We start from the raw sequence: 20,888 nt of genomic DNA on the forward strand, positions 1-20,888 counted from the left end.
TTTCTGTCTGTGATGTCCCCACCCCTGTGGCTGGTTTCCTGGTATGTACGACTTGCTTTTAAAAGTGGTGTTATATCATCACAAACCGTGCTGTGTGGTGATGAAATCCAACTGCCTAAACACTCTGACAACAGATGGTGGGGTCTTAGGTTAGGGGAAAGCTGATCTCCCTACCTCCACAGCCACTCCCAGCTAACTGAACACTACTGCTCCAAGACTCAGCCCCAACCTGACACAGCCCAGCCCTGCCCACACCTGATTAGGAAAGAAGGAAGGGATAATGCAAGGGTGGAAGAAGGAATACGAGGGATAAAGGACAAGTCGATTAAGGGTCAGTTGGTAGTGTAATGATAGTTAAAAGGGACGCCCTGAGAATTTTCTCCGACCGGCAAGAAAGATTGAGCTGCACTGTCTCACAAACACTAATGATTCCACCCATTCACTATTAGTCCTTTCACCGCGTCTATTGATGTGTTTCATTGCTGACCAACAGTGTTATATTTATCCATCATGTGTCCTTGTGTATTTAGAATATATTGTTTTTTAAACTGATGGAGCATTTGTGCCAACACGAATCACCTATGCCACACTTCCGTGCAGGTATATCAACCGGTGCTGTTTTTTTATCATAATTTTTTTTATCGTTGCAACCTTTAATCTTTTTATTGTTGGATGGTTCCGTTGTTTTGAAGGCACTGTTACTGGTAAATGACTGTGTGTCCATGTAGAGTTGTGTTGGACAGTGAACCTATTGAATCTGTACGTGGCTGCTTGTTTCTTAACATACGGATGATTGAAGAATTAAAGCCTGAAAAAACACAGTTGTTCATCATGTCCCTTAACTTTGTACTTTTATTAATGCTGCATTCAAACACGATGTTACAGAAGCAGAGCATGAAAAGTTTGACCGTTGATATGACAACAGTGTTATATGGAGAATGAGTCAGGGCTTGCAGTTGTATGGGAACCACAAAAGTCTGGATGGATTGGGATTACATGACCATCACTGATCAATAATGTATTTTGAGGGACCCAGTGAAACATTGTTTAAAGGGGCCTAAAGGCACTGGTAATGGTTTTGAAAGGGCTGGATCTGACCATTGACAGCAGAAACCAGATGCTGTTAAGCTCTGAAAATATATTAAAGGTTGGGGTTTGTGTGAAAGCTCAGAAAAGATTGTAAAAGTGTAAAAACAGGACACTGGCCTCTGATATAAATGTAATGGGTGCACATATTTAAATTCAATGAGAAATAGCCCAATAGTCATGCAGTTATTTGGTATGGGGTTTATAGGAGCAATTGTAGAAATTAGTCTAACAAGCTACCACACAAATCAGCCATATGTTGGGTATTGAATAGACTGCGTAGCTACTCTTTAGGGGGATAGTGCTATAAAAACCTGGCAACCCGGACAGCCAGAGAGAACAGGCTGGCTTTAGCAACGGATAGTATCAGGCGACGCACTCATCAGCAGCGACACACAGAGGATAACAGGACAGCCCTTTAACGACAGTGAGTAGTCACTTAACTTGAACTCGAATGAACAAATGAATGATAGTAACCGTTACTTAGAAGGGCGATTTTTTTTTGTGGTAAACGATATTCATATATACTTCTTGTTGCCACAAAGCCATATGGCATGCCAGTCAGACGCAGTTTGAATATTTTGTGCTTGTATCATGTGTGATATTAAACGATGCCTCCAGAGGGGGTACGGCAGACTAAACTGTACCTCAGTTTGACAGCATCACTGAAATCAACTAGGTGCCCAGTTCATTTGTTTTGGTTTAAATGGTTTCTCGTCTCTAAAACTAATATAATACGCAGTTGTAACACTAGGCCTAGTTTGTCGTTGCTAACGTTAGCTTGCTATCGAGCGCGTTACCGACGCAGCTTAAATTCTACAGCACCCTGGCTACGCACTAAACCGTCTGAGTTAACCCGTGCATTCCATCCCGTTAACAAACAGAATCCAGTAGCCTACCTCAGGTAAACGGCTGAATATTTCTTTAATGATACAGTCAAGAGTAAGTACCTCGGCTGCTTGTATTTATGATAGATGGTAGGTGATTATGTCAGGTTGGGTGGGAGTTTTAATCTTCGCCACAGGAAAGATTAGAGGTAAATGTTATGACTGTGTTTTGTCTCTATGGCTCTGGGAAAGACAAACCACCAAGTCACACCTGTCACTTGAAAGCAGTAGGCGACTAACAGTAGCCCCGTTTTCATATCAAGAACTGGAATTCAAACAACCCAATACTGTATTTTGTATCACAAAGATGGGCACAGATACTGACAACAGCCAGTCTGAGTTGATGCAATGTTTAAAGAATGCGTAGAATGTTCTCGAGATAGAAAGAGACGGTCATCATCATTGAGCTGCGCTCATTCGGATTGTCCCGGTTTAGGGTTTCACACACACACACACACACACACACACACACACACACACACACACACACACACACACACACACACACACACACACACACACACACATACATACACATACATACATACACACACTACAGATTCAAACACAGGCTTATCCTCGTTATATTTGTTCACATCTGAAAGTACTTGTTTTTATATAAACTTGTTGGAATCTTATTATAATCGCGGGTTAGTCTGTACTCGGACACCACAAAGCCCTCCTAGGTGCAGCTAAAATACGAATATTAGCCAGATTCCTACTATTTTTGCTGCTTGCAAAGCTAGTGGATAGCAGGCTAATTGTGCATGTTGGATTTTCCTGGTGTGTGTATGTGTGTTATAGTCAGGGCTTCCTGTAGGTGTTTGTCATAGTGAGTTTTCCACTCCCAATATTTCCACATATTGTTGCATCCCTCCATCCCCCTCTCTCCTGTCTAGGAATGATGTAGAACCGTCCTGTGGCAGAGGTCCATATTTGGCCGGCCGTACAAATGCGGAGGCCTCGTTGGTGCAGCATTAGTGCATCTTGTGATCACTGTTAAAACTATGATGTGTTTAGACATGTTTACCTGGAAGGGGATTAGATCATCAGATTAGTAGCAGGGTAATCATTCATTGTGTGGTAATAACAGGCAAAGTGATTGTTTTGCTTATCTCTTTTCTGTAGGCCTGTGTATCCAGAGAGCCAGCACTGCTACATTCAAACGGATAACTTGAACAAATACCAGTAACAGGTGGGTGAGAAGAGTGTGTGTGTGTGTGTGTGTGTGTGTGGGAGGGGGGGGGGGTGTTGGTGGTGCTGCTTCTAGAACTCTCATGTCTTCTTAATTGCTGATGGTCTACATGGAATACGTAACAGTGTATTCTAAACCGTGTGTGTGTCCTAGTGTACGTCTATAAGGTGGTTGTAATGGGATTATCGTGAATCTCACATGGAGAGCAGGGTGATCTGTCAATCACTCCCACACGCTGAGCACACCACGCATAGAGCCATGTCCCTCTAAATGCGACCAGTGGTCTTATAGTTTAGCCATCTGATGGCAACCCTGTATAATAGTTAAGCGAACTTACTGTGTGTATTATGTCTTTTGTGTGTGTGTGTGTGGCAGGAGGATGGCAGTGAATGTTTATTCCACCTCGATGACCATAGAGAACATGAGTAGGCATGACATGCTGGCCTGGGTGAACGACTCTCTACAGCTCACCTACACCAAGATAGAACAGCTCTGCTCAGGTAACTCACGCACATACACAAACACACACCTTTTGTGTTGTGCGATACATTACTTGCGTATTACACTATTGCCTTTTATTCTGTGTGTGTGTGTTTGTGTGTAGGTGCTGCATACTGCCAGTTCATGGACATGTTGTTTCCTGGATGCATACTACTGAAGAAGGTGAAATTTCAGGCCCGTCTGGAACACGAGTTCATCCACAACTTCAAAGTTCTGCAGGCTTCATTCAAGAGAATGACTATTGACAAGGTGACAGCGTGCACACACACACACACTTTTGTCAGTGTATTTTCTGTCTCTTTTTCACTTTCTAACTCTTTGTCACTCTTTCTGTCTGTTTCTGTGTCTCCCTCAGATCATTCCAGTGGAGAGACTGGTGAAGGGAAAGTTTCAGGATAACTTTGAGTTTATTCAGTGGTTTAAAAAGTTTTTCGATGCCAACTATGATGGAAAAGAGTATGACCCTCAACAAACAAGACAAGGCCAGGAGGGAACCCCGTCACCCAACCCAGGTACACACACACACAAACACACAAACAAACGCACGCAAACACACCTTGCGTTGCATTGCTCTTACTCCAGTGTGCCACTCCCCCCTAACCCAGGTGAACTCATTTCCCACAAACCTAAACGACATTCCCGCCCCCCAGGTAACAACTGAAGTCTGTGTGTTTGTGCGTGTGTGTTTTGCACCATAACTGCAGAGTGTGTGTTTTGCCCTACAGCTGAAATATGTGTGTGTTAACTACTTCTGTAGTGTGTGTCCTCCCCTCCTTCCTGTCAGTGCTGCTTCTCTGGGGGGGGGGGGGGGGGGGGGGTGATCTCTCAGTCATCCTCAGTAGTCATGCTGCAGTATGTCTTTGGAAATCCAACAGCAATACTTTGACACTTTTGTTTTGCTGGAACGTTTGTTTTGTTTTGTTGGCATCCCATCCTGAACTCCCTCCAGACTCACCTCAGTCTTGTGTGAGACTGTACTGGATTAGGTTGAACATTCAACAGGTTCATGCTTTGTTTTGTTTTTTGTATTTGTTTTGTACACTGTACCATACATTTGGCCTCATTGTTAGCATGAAGGCAATTTGACATTGTTTTGAATGACCTAGTTTGCTATTTGCTGGTTAGATGAGGGTTGGGCTAGTCTTTCAAGCCATACTCTTGGGCATGGCCTATTACACCCATGTTGATAAGTTAAGTTGCTTAGTTATGGACTACAACACTGACTGGCTAGATAATAAAAATGTTCTACTCTCATTTTAATTCCATCTACTGGCATAAGGGGGAGCACCAATACATATTACTGGACTTGGATTTAGTAAGCATAGCATTGTCTGTCAAATTAAGTATACCTATCCACTGTATGTGCATCCAAAGAGATACTTTTTCTTATTTTTGGTCATTCATTCATTCCAGACTGAGATAAAAGTTGTTTTAGGTTTAGTTTACAGTGTGACCTGGATTTCAGAACATATCATGAGAGAATCACGCTGATACTTTTGGACTGCTGGTTGCTGAATCTCCAGGTCCCCAGAGGACATCTCCCACTGCAAACAAGCCTATCCCCAACCCCCCACGGCAGATCAACAATGTCCCCACCGTCCCACGGCAGATCAACAATGTCCCCATCAAGAGGGCAGCGCCCATCCGCAATGGAGGAGACGCTGAGATCATAGAACTCAACCAACAGGTAGCCTACCTCACACACACACACTCACACTCACACATACACACACATCCACGCACGCTGTGTTCCAGAAACACACATGGTGATCCTTCTACCCCCTGATCTCTTCTTCCTCTGTGTCTGCAGCTGCTGGACCTGAAGCTGACTGTGGACGGTCTGGAGAAGGAGAGAGATTTCTACTTCAGCAAACTCCGGGACATCGAGCTGATCTGTCAGGAGCATGAGAATGAAAACAGCACTACACTCAGCAAGATCATGGATATACTCTACGCTACAGAGGTATTGACAAACAAAGAGGTATAGTTCATACACAAATACACACAGACACACACACACACACATACACGCAGGCACACACACACATACATACACACGCACACATACATTGTGCATGCCTAACAACACAAACCTGTGTTGCGTTTGTCAGGACGGCTTTGCTCCGCCAGAGGATGAGGACGTTGTGGACTCACCAAAGGGGGATCCGGAGGAGTACTGAGCAGCCTGGTGTCTGCAGCTCTCCCTCTACCACTCCATCTCTCTCTCTGACTCACCCATTCACTGTTCTCACACACCCCTCTTTTTAATGTACACCCCTTCCCCTTTCCCTTATGCCGTAGTCCTTATGCACTACATTCTGACAATGTTGTACAGTGCGGTGTGCTAGTGTAAGGTGCTAACCCTAGACCTGTCTGGACCATGTCAGCCCTGTGTGGCTACATTGCATTCTAATGTGAGAGGGGGTAGCTATCTGTGTCACAGTGCTAGCCAGTTGAGGCGAACTAAGGGGCATGTTAGTTTGCATGAGTGTGGTTCGCCCTGTCAGGTCAATGTAACTGAGTACAGGGCTTCACACCACTTGGAGCCGAAAACCAAGAGCGCCACCTATCTGCAAAGACATGTCACTCCTCCTCCAGTCACACTGATACCTGCTTACACGTGTTCACACGTGTTCACATGCACACCTCCGCTGCGTACATTCTGAGAACATGTCCTGCATACATGTGAATATACATATCATACACTACATTCATGCACACTCAGAGGCAATACATGCTCTGCTGAGAGTGCATCAGTGAGTGAGTTCACTCCATTCTGACACAGCAACACCACATTCGCACTCATCAAGTTGTTTGCTGGAGTAAGTTTGTTTTTAAGGCTTGTCAACAGCCTGTTTACTAGACAGCATGATGTTTTGGCTCTTTATGGTTTCAGTTTTTGCAGAATTTCGGGATTTGGGGTTGGGGTGGGTTCCTTGCACTAACTGTAGCAAAACAAACCAATCAGAAGATTCATAATGCCAACATGCAGTACCTGGCTAAGGCCAAACGACGAAAGACGCAATTCTATTTTTTTAAATAATTCTTATCCTGCAGAGTCGCATTTGCGTTGAATGGCTAAACTGGCTGTTAAGAGGAGTCAATGTGAAACTTATTTATTCAGAAGTGAAGGCCAACACAATGTCTGGCTCTTAAATTACAACAAGGAAACAAATGCAAACTCAAATCTACACAGAGGCTATAATGCTAATAATTGAAAATGTATTTATTGAGTCGAGAAGTTTCTAGCTGCTATTTTTATTTTGAGTTGCCGTATTTAATTTAATTGAGTTTTGATATGTTGCACAGCGTTAAAACGCCCCAGTGGTTGCCTAGTAACAGGAGATGTGGTTTGTTATGATTGACAGCCCTGATTAGTGAGATTTCGGTGATTTAACAGAAATTGGGTCAACGGGAGGAGGTACGAGCCCTTCACTCTCACCCCTCGTGTTGCCATGGCAGCCATGTGATAAACATGCATCATATGGAGTTTTATTACTGAAACAAAATAAAAATGTGGGGTTCAAACCCAATCAGAGCTGCAGTAGTCAGTTTTTTTTCATACAAGTCATTTGACTATACACTAAAAACTAAACTATTGGCAAAAACATTCGGGAGGGCAGGAGAAAGAATAAATACTGCGTGGAAAATTTTAAATAAAAAAAATGGGCCGGCTGACCAAGAGGGAAATTGGCATCTAATCACTGCGGGCATGGGACAATTTTACACAACAAAGCCCACTGTTTAAAAAAGATACAGATAACTTTATTGGCATATTTGCCTAAATAAACTTCACATCTTGATAGTAACCAATACATATAAAACTTTGACAATAGGCTAATATGAAATGAATCCGACATCTGTGGGCGTCACAAGACTGTAATACATTTGTTTGACTGTAACCAATCATTGAGCCGTACCTTGACTAATGATTGAACTGTCTGTCTGTCTGCCTGTCTACCTGTCTACCTACGTGTCTACCTGTCTACCTGTCTATCTACCTGTCTGTCTGCCTACCTACCTGCCTACCTGTCTACCTGTATACCTACCTGTCTACCTGCATGCCTGCCTGTCTGCCTGCCTACCAGCCAGCCAGCCAACCAACCAACAGATTATATTTTTACATTTATAAAAAATAATATTTCAATTTTAAAGAGGTGAATTCAAAACCATCAAAATCGATGGTGTTAAATTTCAATATTAATGCCTTTTTAAAATTCAAAATATTATGTCACTGATTTGCTTCCATAGAGGAAAATCCTCCCATGACGAGCCTCCACTGCTAGGCTTCCACACGCTCCAGAGCTTAACGCTACATGAGTAAGCGTTTATGTAGATGAATTGTCTATCTTTCCCTGTCTTTCTCCTTGTCTTTGTGTCTTTCTCAAATCGCAACATCCCAACAACTCATTTCATCCGGCCTTGAATCCATCCTCGGCCTTTGATGGCATCAGTGATCTGACTTGACTGATCTGTGGATGCCGTGCAGAGGAGTTACCTCCATCTGCCCTATCTTGTTCAGTCACGCGGTGAGAAATAATGAGAGGGAATAAAGGACGAATGCATCCATTTGCAGAATATCAATATTGAACCACTTTGCTGGATCTATCTGGCATATCGGGGACAGCATCTCTGTTATAATCTTGAGATCACACAACCCAGTATATGAGTATTTATTATCCTAACCAGAGCAGTATTTCGAATACATACATTCATAACCATCCTGAAACTGCCCTTATTTGCCTTATTTCACTCCTGTAAGTCATGATGTTATTTACCTATTTTGTTACCATGGAGATGTGTTCATCGCAATGATTTGTGCATATCAGAAGTTTGGTTTATATTCAAGGCAAGTTTCATGCAGTTTTCTAATTCAATAAACTAACGGTCTGTTCATTCAAGAGGCAGTCTGACGTCATATCGACAAGGAGACGTGGCACGGGTATGAAATCCTCTCACTGTCAAACCGGACGCCCATTATTTAGCACGCACGGCGGGGTGGAGGCTAGCAACCAGGAACCAGCAGATACATTAATCTTAACCAAGATATCCAACATTTAAGCAAGACGCTTGAAATGGCTTCTAATAATGGTTCGGTTGGAAAGTGGGAAGTAGTTAAGAAAGGGAAGAAACCAAACAGCTCAGGAGGAAAAAACCCGGTGGCTGACAAGAAATCCGGTGGGGGAAGGAAAGCGTTGACGGAATCGAACCTCCACACGCTTCGTAAGTATACAGTTTACCGGCCATTGTAGCTGCGACTTAAACGTTAGCAAACTACAGTCGCGTTGAGGGATTTTGGTATTAGGTTTAATGACACGTCGGCTACAGGAGCTGGATAGCTAGCTAGACTGGTTGGCTGCTTAGCTCTAGCTGCTAGCTGTACATCGTCCTCGCCTGTCGTTCACACACAGCAGGTTAAAGCGGAGACTGCTGCCTAGCTAGCAAGCTAGCTCTAGCCTTGCTAGCTACACTACAGTAATACTTAGATCGTTGACTGACAGCGTTAATGGCTCGGTAATATATTAGCTAGATAGTTATCTTCAAGACAACAATTATTTCTAATTACTAAAGCACGTTCCTCCTGTCATGTTGTAAGATTGACGGTGGGATTTAGTTAAGAAAAATTAAGCTATTAAGTCTACAGCTGGCTGGCATATGTCAACAAATTAATTGTCATCCTAGCATGGGGTATCGAGTCGTGTTACAAGATGCCCATTAGAAGTTACATCGTGATAGGTATTAAAAAAATTATGAAAATATATTAATTTAAGGATAAGTGCAAAACTTAAGTTGACTGTTGTTGCGACATATATCCAGCAAATCAACTCCAGCCACATCAATACTACACTTCTAACCTGACAGCTGGTACAACTGCATTCATGTGTTATAAAGTGTGTACCTTCTCCACGTGAACAAAACTAACGGTCCCTTTAATTCGTGTTATCTGAGTTGTTTGTGCAGTATGCAGTGTATTATTACTATCTTTGTGATAAAAGTCCAAAGTCTCCCTTGTAGAATAGGGGTGCCAACACATTATCTGTGCCAATTCAGATCGGTCAAGGGGAGAAAAACGATGCAGACAAATACGCAAATAGACTAGACAACTAGAGGAGCAAGTCTAAGATGAATGCAGAATCTCGAGCTGTGGCCTTGAGAGACTTCTGTCTTTTAGATCATGAGACTGCAAACACAGATTTAGTTTTGTTCAACTATGTCATGCTTTTCTCCTTGAAGCCCACAGCAGACGTGTGTGTGTGTGTGTGTGTGTGTGTGTGTGTGTGTGTGTGTGTGTGTGTGTGTGTGTGTGTGTGTGTGTGTGTGTGTGTGTGTGTGTGTGTGTGTGTGTGTGTGTGTGTGTTGGCAGTCATCTCTGATGCATCTCTATGTCAGCCGTTCTGCTTGGCATTCTTCTGCTGTCGGTGTTAAAATCCAGCCCACCCAGCAGTGAGGCCGTCTCTGGTGAACACTTCTCAGATTACACCCCATACTGTCCTCCTCTCCCATCACACACGCACACACGCACACACGCACACACGCACACACACGCACACGCACACACACACACACACACACTATTCCCCACTCATCTGTATTCCACCCATTACCTCCAGTGTCTTCCTGATTCAGATTTATAAAGTTATGCTCCTAAGCTCTTTAGCACTTCAGGTTTCTTTCAAGCAGAGTGGTTAGACCTGGGTATCACAAACCTGTCATGTCATGTTGCAGCTATACGAGAGGAGTGTGTGTGTGTATTGTTTGATGTTTACTTGCAATTAGTTTTTTTTGTCCTATTCATCATAGCTTTATCCGTACCTTGCACACTCTCTAAACAGAACTCACACCATGTGTGTGAGATCTGATATAGCTCTAGTTCTTTGGGCAAGAGGGTAGAATGATCAGTGAGCAACTGGTAACCCCTGTCAACACCTCATCTAGTGGGCAGTGAGGGGACAGGTCGGTGGGTAGGAGCAGGATGGAGGTGAGGAGTGGAAGGCCTTGTGGTGTAACTGATAAACATATTGATGCATTCCCACCATGCCGTATTCAGCTGCAACACATTCTAACTCCACAGTTGAAGCCTGGATCTTGGGAGAGGCCTGTGTGGTGGTGTGTGACAAACTGAGAGGACCAGTTATCACTTCAGTGGGTGGGACAACATGCTAGAGAGGAGGGAGGAGAGAAGAACAGAGGGAGGGGCTATCTTTAAGAGTTAAATCCTTTGGTTAACATTTCGAACAGAGAGATTTGAATGGAGAATCGTGCAGTAGGCGCTATTACAAGATTTTCTTTTACAGTCAATCCCATGACTACAAATCTGCATCCTTCTGCTCTCACCCCCGGCCCAACTCTGTTACAGCTCCCCTGAAGATGTCAACAAACGTATTTGACGGTTTTGAGAAGATGAACAAGAAGCAGAACAAGGAACAGGTGCCGCCACCGGCTGAGCCCCAACACAAGAAGCCTGCGTCGAGCAAGCCCAAGGCGTCAACCCCGGCCCCCACATCCACTCAGCATAAAACAGTAGAGGATGCCTTCAAAGCCGTGAGTAATACATACCGCAAAGACTAGTCGTTAACAAGTTTATTTCAGAAATAGCTTGATCTGTGATGTGAAATGTGGGCTCACAGAGAAGGAATGCTCATTTTGGAGATTTTTTTGGGGGACCGATTACAGATGGTCGTTAACAACCATTAACCGCTTTAAAGATTAAGATTAAAAATGTTGAATGGATGAGTGTTTGTGACCCATAAAAATTGAATAAAAAAAAAACTCATACTGGTTTGATTTTAAAATAGCATCATTAACAACAGAAAAAAAAAAAGATTAACAAAACGCAAACCATTGAATCCGAGAGCGCTGGCTGTGCCTACATGATTGGAGGCTATAACAACCCTAAAGTACAATTACAGGCTATGTTGCTGCTGCTCAACAATGAAAAAGGAGACGGACAAAATATCAGAAAGTCGCTACATTGGTTGCTAGTCGCTAGACACAACTTTTTTTGTCACTAGGGAATGTTAAAAGTGACTAAATCTAGCGACTTTGTTGCTTTAATGACAACACTATTTAACCGGTAAAACATTCGTATTGTCGGTTAACAGTTACACAGTTAATTATGAGCATTCCTGGATATTTCGTCTGGATTAACGGATATTCTGTTTCTGATTCCTCTCCCCTTCCTCTATCTGTCTCTTCTACTAAATGTTAGTTTGATGTTGGGGACTTGAAGCACCAGTTGGAGCGCAGTCAGACTCTATTCCCAGAGAATCCCTCCGTGTGGGTTAAAGATCTGGCTGGTTATCTCAACCACAAACTGACCGCTCCAGACTCAGAGCCCACACTCAGTAGCTATGCTCACGGTCAGTAACGTTCAATCCCATGTCACAATCAGAACTGTAACAGTTGAAATAAACACAAATGTGTTTTTAACGTGCTTTCCTTTACTCCCTTTTACTTTCAGATTACCCATACTGCCTTGCTGGGAAAGAGTTAAAAAATGTGATTAAGGGCCTTATTGGTCGATGTAGTGACACCCTGCCAGACTTCTTTGACCATTGTGTTTATACTATGCTCAGAGAGCTGGACAAACATACAGGTACATACAGATCATCTTACCACATCAAGAAAGAATAACTCATGAAAAATGTATTCGACTGGATGTCAGGCACGATTAGCGTTACTTTTCTTTGAGTGTTTTGCGTTGTTTCCAAGATATTCCAACCCCCGTGTTTTTGCTTCCAGGGGAGTCTCTTCACGGCTACAGAGTTTGTATTCAGGCCATCCTACAGGACAAGCCAAGAATAGCCACACAAAACCTTGTCGAAGTGAGTGTGTGTGTTTGCTGCGTGGTGTGGGTGTTGCTGTCTTGGGTCTTTTGCTGTCTAGGGTGTGGGGGTGGAGGGGAGGGGGGTAGAGGGGAGGGGTGGGGACAGGAGGGGTGGGGACAGGAGAGAAGAAGAGAAGAGAGGGGGGGGTGTGTGTGCAAGCGTCTGGGATAATATAACCTTGAGTCTGCGGGGTGTGACTATTGCTTCAGTCTGCTGTCCTTTCTGCAACTGAACTTGAAGTTGAGCAAGATGACGTGGCATTTTGAGCTGATTTATCTGTTGGATTGTCACGATGATTACAAAGTTCCCTAGAATGGGAAGCAATACCGGCCTGGTAAGGATGCTGCAGCAGTGTGTCCACAGCCACTCGTGCATGGCGTCGATTCGGAATGCTAGTTATTGATCAGCTCAGAAGAAAGGAGAGCGAAGGAATAAATTACCAGACAAGTTAGGGACATTGCAAGGTCTCTCTGAGGCATGAAGGTCAGAAAACTGATTTGTGTGTGGGAGAAAGTGAGATAAAAATGGGAAAAAATGCAGTTGGTGATATGACTAGAACAACACACTTGTGTTGCCAGACACATAAACGCTTCTACGTTCTGGTGGACTGAGTTAACATTCATGGATACACATTCACAACTCCTTCATATTGTTCCACAGTTATAACTTACAATAGCCTCAGTATTTATCTCTTGGTTTTTCCCCTTTTTTCTCTTTTTATCTGTCTTCATATTTCTATTTTCTGTCTCCCCGCCTCTCTCTCTCTCTCTCTCTCTCTCTCTCTCTCTCTCTCTCTCTCTCTCTCTCTCTCTCTCTCTCTCTCTCACACACCAGTATCTGGAGTTGCTGCGGTCAGTTCAGAACCGTCCAGTGAAGTGTCTGACCATCATGTGGGCCCTGGGCCAGGCTGGATTCCATGACCTCAGTCATGGGCTGCGAGGTGACCCACACAGACCCCCGTCCCCCCTCAGATCCACATGTTCAGCCTTCCTCTGGCTGAACATGTGGATCAGCTTTCCTCTGCTCCACTTTCCCAACACCTGGCACAGTTCATGTTTGCTGGCGAGAGTTCTGGGTCAAAGAGACCTCTGGAGCAAGATGTGTGTGTAATAAGACACACACACACTCTGTATATGCTGTATTTGTATATATTAAGTGTGTGACATTTCACAAAATTCCCGGTTAAGTTCGATATGACAGTGTCATGTTTCGGTATGTCCTTAACACAACCAAAAAGTTACAATCCCAGAAAGATTTCCTTGATTTTGATCCTTTTTAAATGTCTTAAAACAAATATCCTAAATTATTATCATTTTTAGACTATGAACAATGACTGAGTTACTAGCCATATTGCAATGGGCTAGCTTAGCATAGCATGCCTCACTGATGTCGTGTTTTCCTTTTACTGTGTTCACGCCGAACACGAAGCAAATTTTTGGTGCGGCGAGATCACATGTAAAGTCAATGCAAACACGCAAATTTGCGCTATTCACGTCTTTGCTTGAGAAATTAGTGTGACACTGTCATGAAAGTTTATCATTGTTGTGAAGAATTTTTAGAAGAAATGGAGGGCAAGATTATTGTCGCTGTCAGTGGGCCTCCTCTGCTATACGACACAACTTCTTATTTGTTTATAGTTGTCATTTCGCACATGGTTGACAACAGAAGAAAAACTGTTAAAAACGAGTAAACACAAATGTTTGGTGTGAAGACAGCATTAAGGGGTGGGAGGGGCAGACAGCTTGTTGTCTGTTACATTATTTGGGCTGCCTTGTTGAGTGCAGCGGTAGGTTATGGTGGTTCAGTCATCACTCTAAAAGTGTCAAATTCTCCTGCCTCTATCGTGACCCGAGTGTTTTCTTTGTGTGACATAGTGTGGCTGGGAATCATGCTGCCCGTGCTGGGGGTGAAGGCCCTGTCATCGTACGCCATAGCCTACCTGGAGAGACTCCTCCTGTAAGTGTGTCTTCAGCTTGTGAATATAATGTTACAACACGGCAGGTTTTCCGCTGAAGGCGTGCGTGTGTGTAATGTGTGTGTGTAATGTGTGTGTGTAATGTGTGTGTGTAATGTGTGTGTGTAATGTGTGTGTGTAATGTGTGTGTGTAATGTGTGTGTGTAATGTGTGTGTGTAATGTGTGTGTGTAATGTGTGTGTGTGTAATGTGTGTGTGTAATGTGTGTGTGTAATGTGTGTGTGTAATGTGTGTGTGTAATGTGTGTGTGTAATGTGTGTGTGTAATGTGTGTGTGTAATGTGTGTGTGTAATGTGTGTGTGTAATGTGTGTGTGTAATGTGTGTGTGTAATGTGTGTGTGTAATGTGTGTGTGTGTAATGTGTGTGTGTAATGTGTGTGTGTAATGTGTGTGTGTAATGTGTGTGTGTAATGTGTGTGTGTAATGTGTGTGTGTAATGTGTGTGTGTAATGTGTGTGTGTAATGTGTGTGTGTAATGTGTGTGTGTAATGTGTGTGTGTAATGTGTGTGTGTGTAATGTGTGTGTGTAATGTGTGTGTGTAATGTGTGTGTGTAATGTGTGTGTGTAATGTGTGTGTGTAATGTGTGTGTGTAATGTGTGTGTGTAATGTGTGTGTGTAATGTGTGTGTGTGTAATGTGTGTGTGTAATGTGTGTGTGTAATGTGTGTGTGTAATGTGTGTGTGTAATGTGTGTGTGTAATGTGTGTGTGTAATGTGTGTGTGTAATGTGTGTGTGTAATGTGTGTGTGTAATGTGTGTGTGTAATGTGTGTGTGTAATGTGTGTGTGTAATGTGTGTGTGTAATGTGTGTGTGTAATGTGTGTGTGTAATGCGTGTGTGTAATGCGTGTGTGTAATGCGTGTGTGTAATGCGTGTGTGTAATGCGTGTGTGTAATGCGTGTGTGTAATGCGTGTGTGTAATGCGTGTGTGTAATGCGTGTGTGTAATGCGTGTGTGTAATGCGTGTGTGTAATGCGTGTGTGTAATGCGTGTGTGTAATGCGTGTGTGTAATGCGTGTGTGTAATGCGTGTGTGTAATGCGTGTGTGTAATGTGTGTGTGTAATGTGTGTGTGTAATGTGTGTGTGTAATGTGTGTGTGTAATGTGTGTGTGTAATGTGTGTGTGTAATGTGTGTGTGTAATGTGTGTGTGTAATGTGTGTGTGTAATGTGTGTGTGTAATGTGTGTGTGTAATGTGTGTGTGTAATGTGTGTGTGTAATGTGTGTGTGTAATGTGTGTGTGTAATGTGTGTGTGTAATGTGTGTGTGTAATGTGTGTGTGTAATGTGTGTGTGTAATGTGTGTGTGTAATGTGTGTGTGTAATGTGTGTGTGTAATGTGTGTGTGTAATGTGTGTGTGTAATGTGTGTGTGTAATGTGTGTGTGTAATGTGTGTGTGTAATGTGTGTGTGTAATGTGTGTGTGTAATGTGTGTGTGTAATGCGTGTGTGTAATGCGTGTGTGTAATGCGTGTGTGTAATGCGTGTGTGTAATGCGTGTGTGTAATGCGTGTGTGTAATGCGTGTGTGTAATGCGTGTGTGTAATGCGTGTGTGTAATGCGTGTGTGTAATGCGTGTGTGTAATGCGTGTGTGTAATGCGTGTGTGTAATGCGTGTGTGTAATGCGTGTGTGTAATGCGTGTGTGTAATGCGTGTGTGTAATGCGTGTGTGTAATGCGTGTGTGTAATGCGTGTGTGTAATGCGTGTGTGTAATGTGTGTGTGTAATGTGTGTGTGTAATGTGTGTGTGTAATGTGTGTGTGTAATGTGTGTGTGTAATGTGTGTGTGTAATGTGTGTGTGTAATGTGTGTGTGTAATGTGTGTGTGTAATGCGTGTGTGTAATGCGTGTGTGTAATGCGTGTGTGTAATGCGTGTGTGTAATGCGTGTGTGTAATGCGTGTGTGTAATGCGTGTGTGTAATGTGTGTGTGTAATGTGTGTGTGTAATGTGTGTGTGTAATGTGTGTGTGTAATGTGTGTGTGTAATGTGTGTGTGTAATGTGTGTGTGTAATGTGTGTGTGTAATGTGTGTGTGTAATGTGTGTGTGTAATGTGTGTGTGTAATGTGTGTGTGTGTAATGTGTGTTTTCTCCCCAGGCTTCATACGAACCTGACGAAAGGTTTCGGCATCATGGGTCCCAAAGAGTTCTTTCCTCTGCTGGACTTTGCCTACATGCCCAAGAACGCCCTGTCGCCAAGGTGAGTAAGAAAATGTCTCTTCCGCGTAGCAACGCGGCCTGACGGCTGGACAGTTGCTCACAGATGACCTTGTTGGTTAGCCTGGCTCTGCCCTCCTACGTACTTCCGCTCAATTTTATTTTTGCTTCTGTACATAGGTCTGGCCATGAGGTACGCAAGTCAGATTTTCAGGTTGATTTTCTACCGGCGAATCAGCGAACAGAGGGAGTGGCTGAGAACGATGACGTTGATGTTGTGCGCTAGTTTGTGTTGTAGTTCCGTAATGGCGGCGGAGAAAGATGCGAGCGAGCAAAGCCATTCGGTCCGTTGTGGCAACGCTGCCGAATATCCAACAGCTAAAGCCGGAGCAAGAACAAGTTTTGCTGAGTTTTGTTGGTGGCCATGATGTTGTGGCCCTCCTCCCCACGGGGTTCGGGAACAGTTTGATTTTCCAGCTACGGCAGCTAGCTCTGTTACAGTATTGGTGAAGGAATTTGCTAAGGCGAACGCTAGCGATTGGTTATGGCAGATCAGAGTGGCTCTGGGCAGATCCAATAGTTTTAAACTTCAACAGAGTACCCGCCTACAAGGAAGTCAATGCTTGTCAATGGAGCGAGGCCAGACTCTCTGTACAAATGCAATGTACGAGTAGGGAAGGGGGAAAAAATCGATTCACATTTGAATCACGATTCAGTCTTGTAGCGATTCACAAATGTAAAAAATGTAAATGGTCATATTTCTTTTTTATCTATATATATATATATATATATATATATATATATATATGAAGAATCGTGAATCGATTTTCTATCGATTTGTGACCCCAAGAATTGATTTTTAATCGAATCGTGAGGTACAAAAAGATTCCCACCCCTACTTGTTAGTCACGTCCTCACAGTGTCGGTGTGTGTCGCCCGCAGCCTCCAGGAGCAGCTCAGGCGTCTGTACCCTCGGCTGAAGGTCCTGGCGTTCGGAGTCAAGCCTGAGAGCACGCTACACACCTACCTGCCCTCCTTCCTCTCCAGAGCCACGCCTCACTGCCCCAACGACATGAAGAGAGAGGTGAGGCACATGCACGGGAGTACACGTTGGGGTCAGAGAGATGCCGTTCTTCTGAATGGACTCGCATCCATTGTCTCCCTTTCTTCTTCACTCTCTCCTTGCAGTTGCTGAGCAGCATGACTGAGTGTTTGTGTGTAGATGTTCAGAGCCTGGGTGTCTGGCGGCAGCTGTACACTAAACACCTTCCACAGTCCAGGTAACTGTCAGGACACGCACCCTCCCCAGTCCTGTTTCAACACATTCTTATTGTAAATCCATCTTTTATAATCGTAACCCCGCCTTTTCTTTCTTTCCAGCCTCCTGTTGAAGCATTTACTGAAGTCATGGAACGCCCTGCCACAGAAGGTAGGGTCCCTACTGTACTGGTCCACCCGTACCATTTGATTGACGTTGTGACATCTCATGGATTCGGGCCCCAGGGTCGATCATAACCAAGTCCTTGTGCTTTGTTTTTTTTCAGTTGCGCAAGAATCTAGAAGAAACCGTCCAGTCATTCAGAGTGACCAACGAGGAGATGATAGAAGTGTCAGACTCCCAGGAGCTTACAGAGTGCAATACCCTGTGCCATGTAAGGCCCAGACACTTATTTCTCCATACACATCTGCCCACTTTGTCTGTTTCATGTATTTTTTTTCCTCAACCTAATTCTGTCTCCCTGTCCTGGTTTGACCCTGAAGAGCCTTCAGCTGAAGATGCGTGGCCGAGGCTTCCCCTGGTCCAGGCTGCTGCTGGTCCTGCTGGTGTTTGCTGCTGGTTTTATTGCTCATGATGTCAGAGTAAATGGCACATTCTCAGGTCAGACACGCACGCACACACAAGCAAATCTATCCATTCCACTGGTCACCAGGTGTTCTCCAGACGTGTGCTCGGTGTGTACCAAGGCATGGTGATGCTGTGTTTTTCAGACTCCACCACGGCCAGGTATCTGCACAGTTCAGGGGTGATGGCTGTGTCTCTGCAGGCCTGGAACAAGGTGACCCTGTACACCCAGCAAGGCCTCAGGTGCGTTGCCTCCATCTCTGACCCTTCACCTTTAACCCTAACCTGAAACCCACCACCACCATGCTTAAACTGGCTCTTGCATCTTCCTAAAGATGCAGGGTGATGATGATGATGATGATAGTGAATACGGTGTGTGTGTTTCTTTGTGCAGCTCTCTGGAGACCAACACCCCTTACTATTACTCTGAGTGTGTGCGTGTTCTTGGACCAGTGCTGGAGCAGGGATGGGACAAGACGAAGGCTGCCGCGGTCCACCTCAGTGACAACACCCTCCAGCTCATCACCTGGATCAGGGAAAACACACCCCTGCTCATAGAATGGGTAAAAGACACACACATATACATACACACACACACGAAACTAAATGTAGTATGAATCATGTTGATGGTGAGAAGAGGCATTTTTCTTGTGGTTGCATTTTTACATAGTGATGGTGGGTTTGTTTTGCTCCTCCAGCTCAGCGCCAACACCCCAGACAGCGTGTTCCAGGTGCTGGAGTACCTGAAGCAGCTCCTGCTGTTGCTCCATCAGAACTACCTGCTGCCCGCCCTGGCATACACATCAAGCCTACTACAACAAGCCTGGACCAGCCTACAGGATTCTTGCAAGTCAGTAAACTCAAAATGTTGAGACTGTTCCATGTGCTTACGTTTTCTCGCTGTAATAGAACCTGACAACCTAAATGTGTGCGTGTGTGTGTTGCAGTGGAGAGGTGTCTGTAACCTGTCTTCAGGACCACGCGTTGTCCTTCACCAACTCCACCTGGCACCTGCTCCAGGACACGACGTCAGCCCTGAAGACCTGGGCTCAGCAGCTGATGACCCGGGCATGAGACACGCATCAGACACACACACAGCTCAGCTCTCATACACACACACACACAACTTACACTTATTCCCACTCGCACCCACACACATTCCCACTCGCACCCACACACACACACTGAGACTATCTTTGCTTGTGTTGGCCCCCCTCTCGGCCCCCCATCAACCATGTCCAGAGGTGCTGGAAGGAGGAAAGCAGAGTTTCTCTACAATGGACCCTTCTCAAAATTGTTTTGTCTCCTGGTTTATTTCTACTGATCTGCATGCTATTTTCTAACTGTTGTTTTTCTACTTAAACTTTTCTCACTCTGGATGCAAAGAAGCCCCTCCTGTTTCTATCTGTTGATCCCCGCTACAACACAGTACAATCTGATTTTACAAACGAATGACGGATCTTTATAAATATATACTCTGATTTATAAGTGGTTTATATGCATTTCTTTATGAACAGTTCCCTTTGTGAAACGGTCCAGCTGGGAACAGAATCAAAACCCAACCCTTAATCCTTTTTTGTGATCATACTTTGCCCACAAGAGTGTTGAAGGGCAGGGTTTTTAAGCTACATCTCAGTGACCATGGAGACTGGTCCAATGTATGTGTGTGTGTGGGCGCGCATGTGTCTTGGTGTGTGTTTGCGCGCCAAGCTTCCGCTGAACAGTAAGCGAGTAAAAAGCCTTTGTGTCAGGGATCTGGGCTGTGTGAGATGTGGAGGTGGGTCACATCTGCTGGTCTGATTGGCTCCCTCAGATGAGATTTGAAACGTATAAATCCACTCTGCAGCATGTGTAGAGCAGAAGAGTTTTCTACCAGTCCAGCAGTTGGACTGGTAGAATCCCCCTTGAGGTTGAGGGAATGAGGTCACATAGTGCAGGCGCAGAGATGGAGATTGAGATGGAAGTTACCTAATTTATCTCTCATGCTCCCGTGAAGTTTTTAATCTTTTCTTATCTCATTTCACTTGTTCTTTCCGTCTCTTTTCTTATGTTTGTGTAAAATTGTTACCATTCAACCCCATGTCTTGTCCTCACCCTTCTCTTGTGATTTGAAAGCTGAGCACTGTGGATAACTACTGCTGCCTACTTCATGTATTTAAACTTGAAAGCTGATGACCTATTGTGTGCGTGTGTGCATTGTGCGCGTGTTGGGAGTTGTGGGGTGATGAATGCTCTCCGACCTACCTCCTGTATGCTTTGAAAAATTAGCGTCCCTTTCCTCTTTCTTGGCTCATTAGGAGCCGTTATGACCGTTGTGTCCTGAAACAATGATTAATTTGTTACTTTGTATATGTAAATGATTTATAATAAAGATTTCAGCCCCAATGAACGTTTGCTAGTTATTTACTTTATTCA

General features: G+C 44.1%; 3 protein-coding genes across 6 annotated transcripts in view; 2 read left to right on the forward strand and 1 right to left on the reverse strand.

The window, feature by feature from the left end:
• Positions 1-20,888, reverse strand: part of ost4 (oligosaccharyltransferase complex subunit 4 (non-catalytic)) — a 118,530-nt gene that overhangs the window by 84,084 nt on the left and 13,558 nt on the right. The window lies entirely within an intron of this gene.
• On the forward strand, positions 1,442-7,207 carry mapre3b (microtubule-associated protein, RP/EB family, member 3b). 4 transcript variants are annotated; one of them, XM_067242450.1, is made up of 9 exons: positions 1,454-1,513; positions 3,102-3,168; positions 3,544-3,668; positions 3,773-3,918; positions 4,025-4,181; positions 4,275-4,319; positions 5,193-5,356; positions 5,480-5,650; positions 5,781-7,207. In XM_067242450.1, the coding sequence occupies exons 3-9, from the start codon at positions 3,548-3,550 to the stop codon at positions 5,847-5,849; spliced, it is 873 nt and encodes a 290-aa protein (XP_067098551.1). In that variant the 5' UTR covers positions 1,454-1,513; positions 3,102-3,168; positions 3,544-3,547; the 3' UTR covers positions 5,850-7,207. The 4 variants fall into 4 exon arrangements, with proteins under 4 accessions (XP_067098553.1, XP_067098555.1, XP_067098551.1 ...); XM_067242451.1 differs by having other exon boundaries at positions 5,480-5,632; XM_067242452.1 differs by lacking the exon at positions 4,275-4,319 and having other exon boundaries at positions 1,442-1,513.
• Positions 8,651-20,858, forward strand: tmem214 (transmembrane protein 214). The gene is made up of 17 exons (XM_067242449.1): positions 8,651-8,892; positions 11,027-11,211; positions 11,879-12,029; positions 12,131-12,265; positions 12,412-12,494; positions 13,332-13,437; positions 14,372-14,453; positions 16,572-16,673; positions 17,573-17,714; positions 17,819-17,910; positions 18,011-18,059; positions 18,175-18,282; positions 18,392-18,509; positions 18,620-18,716; positions 18,868-19,036; positions 19,172-19,323; positions 19,421-20,858. The coding sequence occupies exons 1-17, from the start codon at positions 8,745-8,747 to the stop codon at positions 19,545-19,547; spliced, it is 2,046 nt and encodes a 681-aa protein (XP_067098550.1). The 5' UTR covers positions 8,651-8,744; the 3' UTR covers positions 19,548-20,858.

Source organism: Osmerus mordax, chromosome 8 (genome assembly GCF_038355195.1).
Source record: "Osmerus mordax isolate fOsmMor3 chromosome 8, fOsmMor3.pri, whole genome shotgun sequence".
NCBI classification, from domain to species: Eukaryota; Metazoa; Chordata; class Actinopteri; order Osmeriformes; family Osmeridae; genus Osmerus; species Osmerus mordax.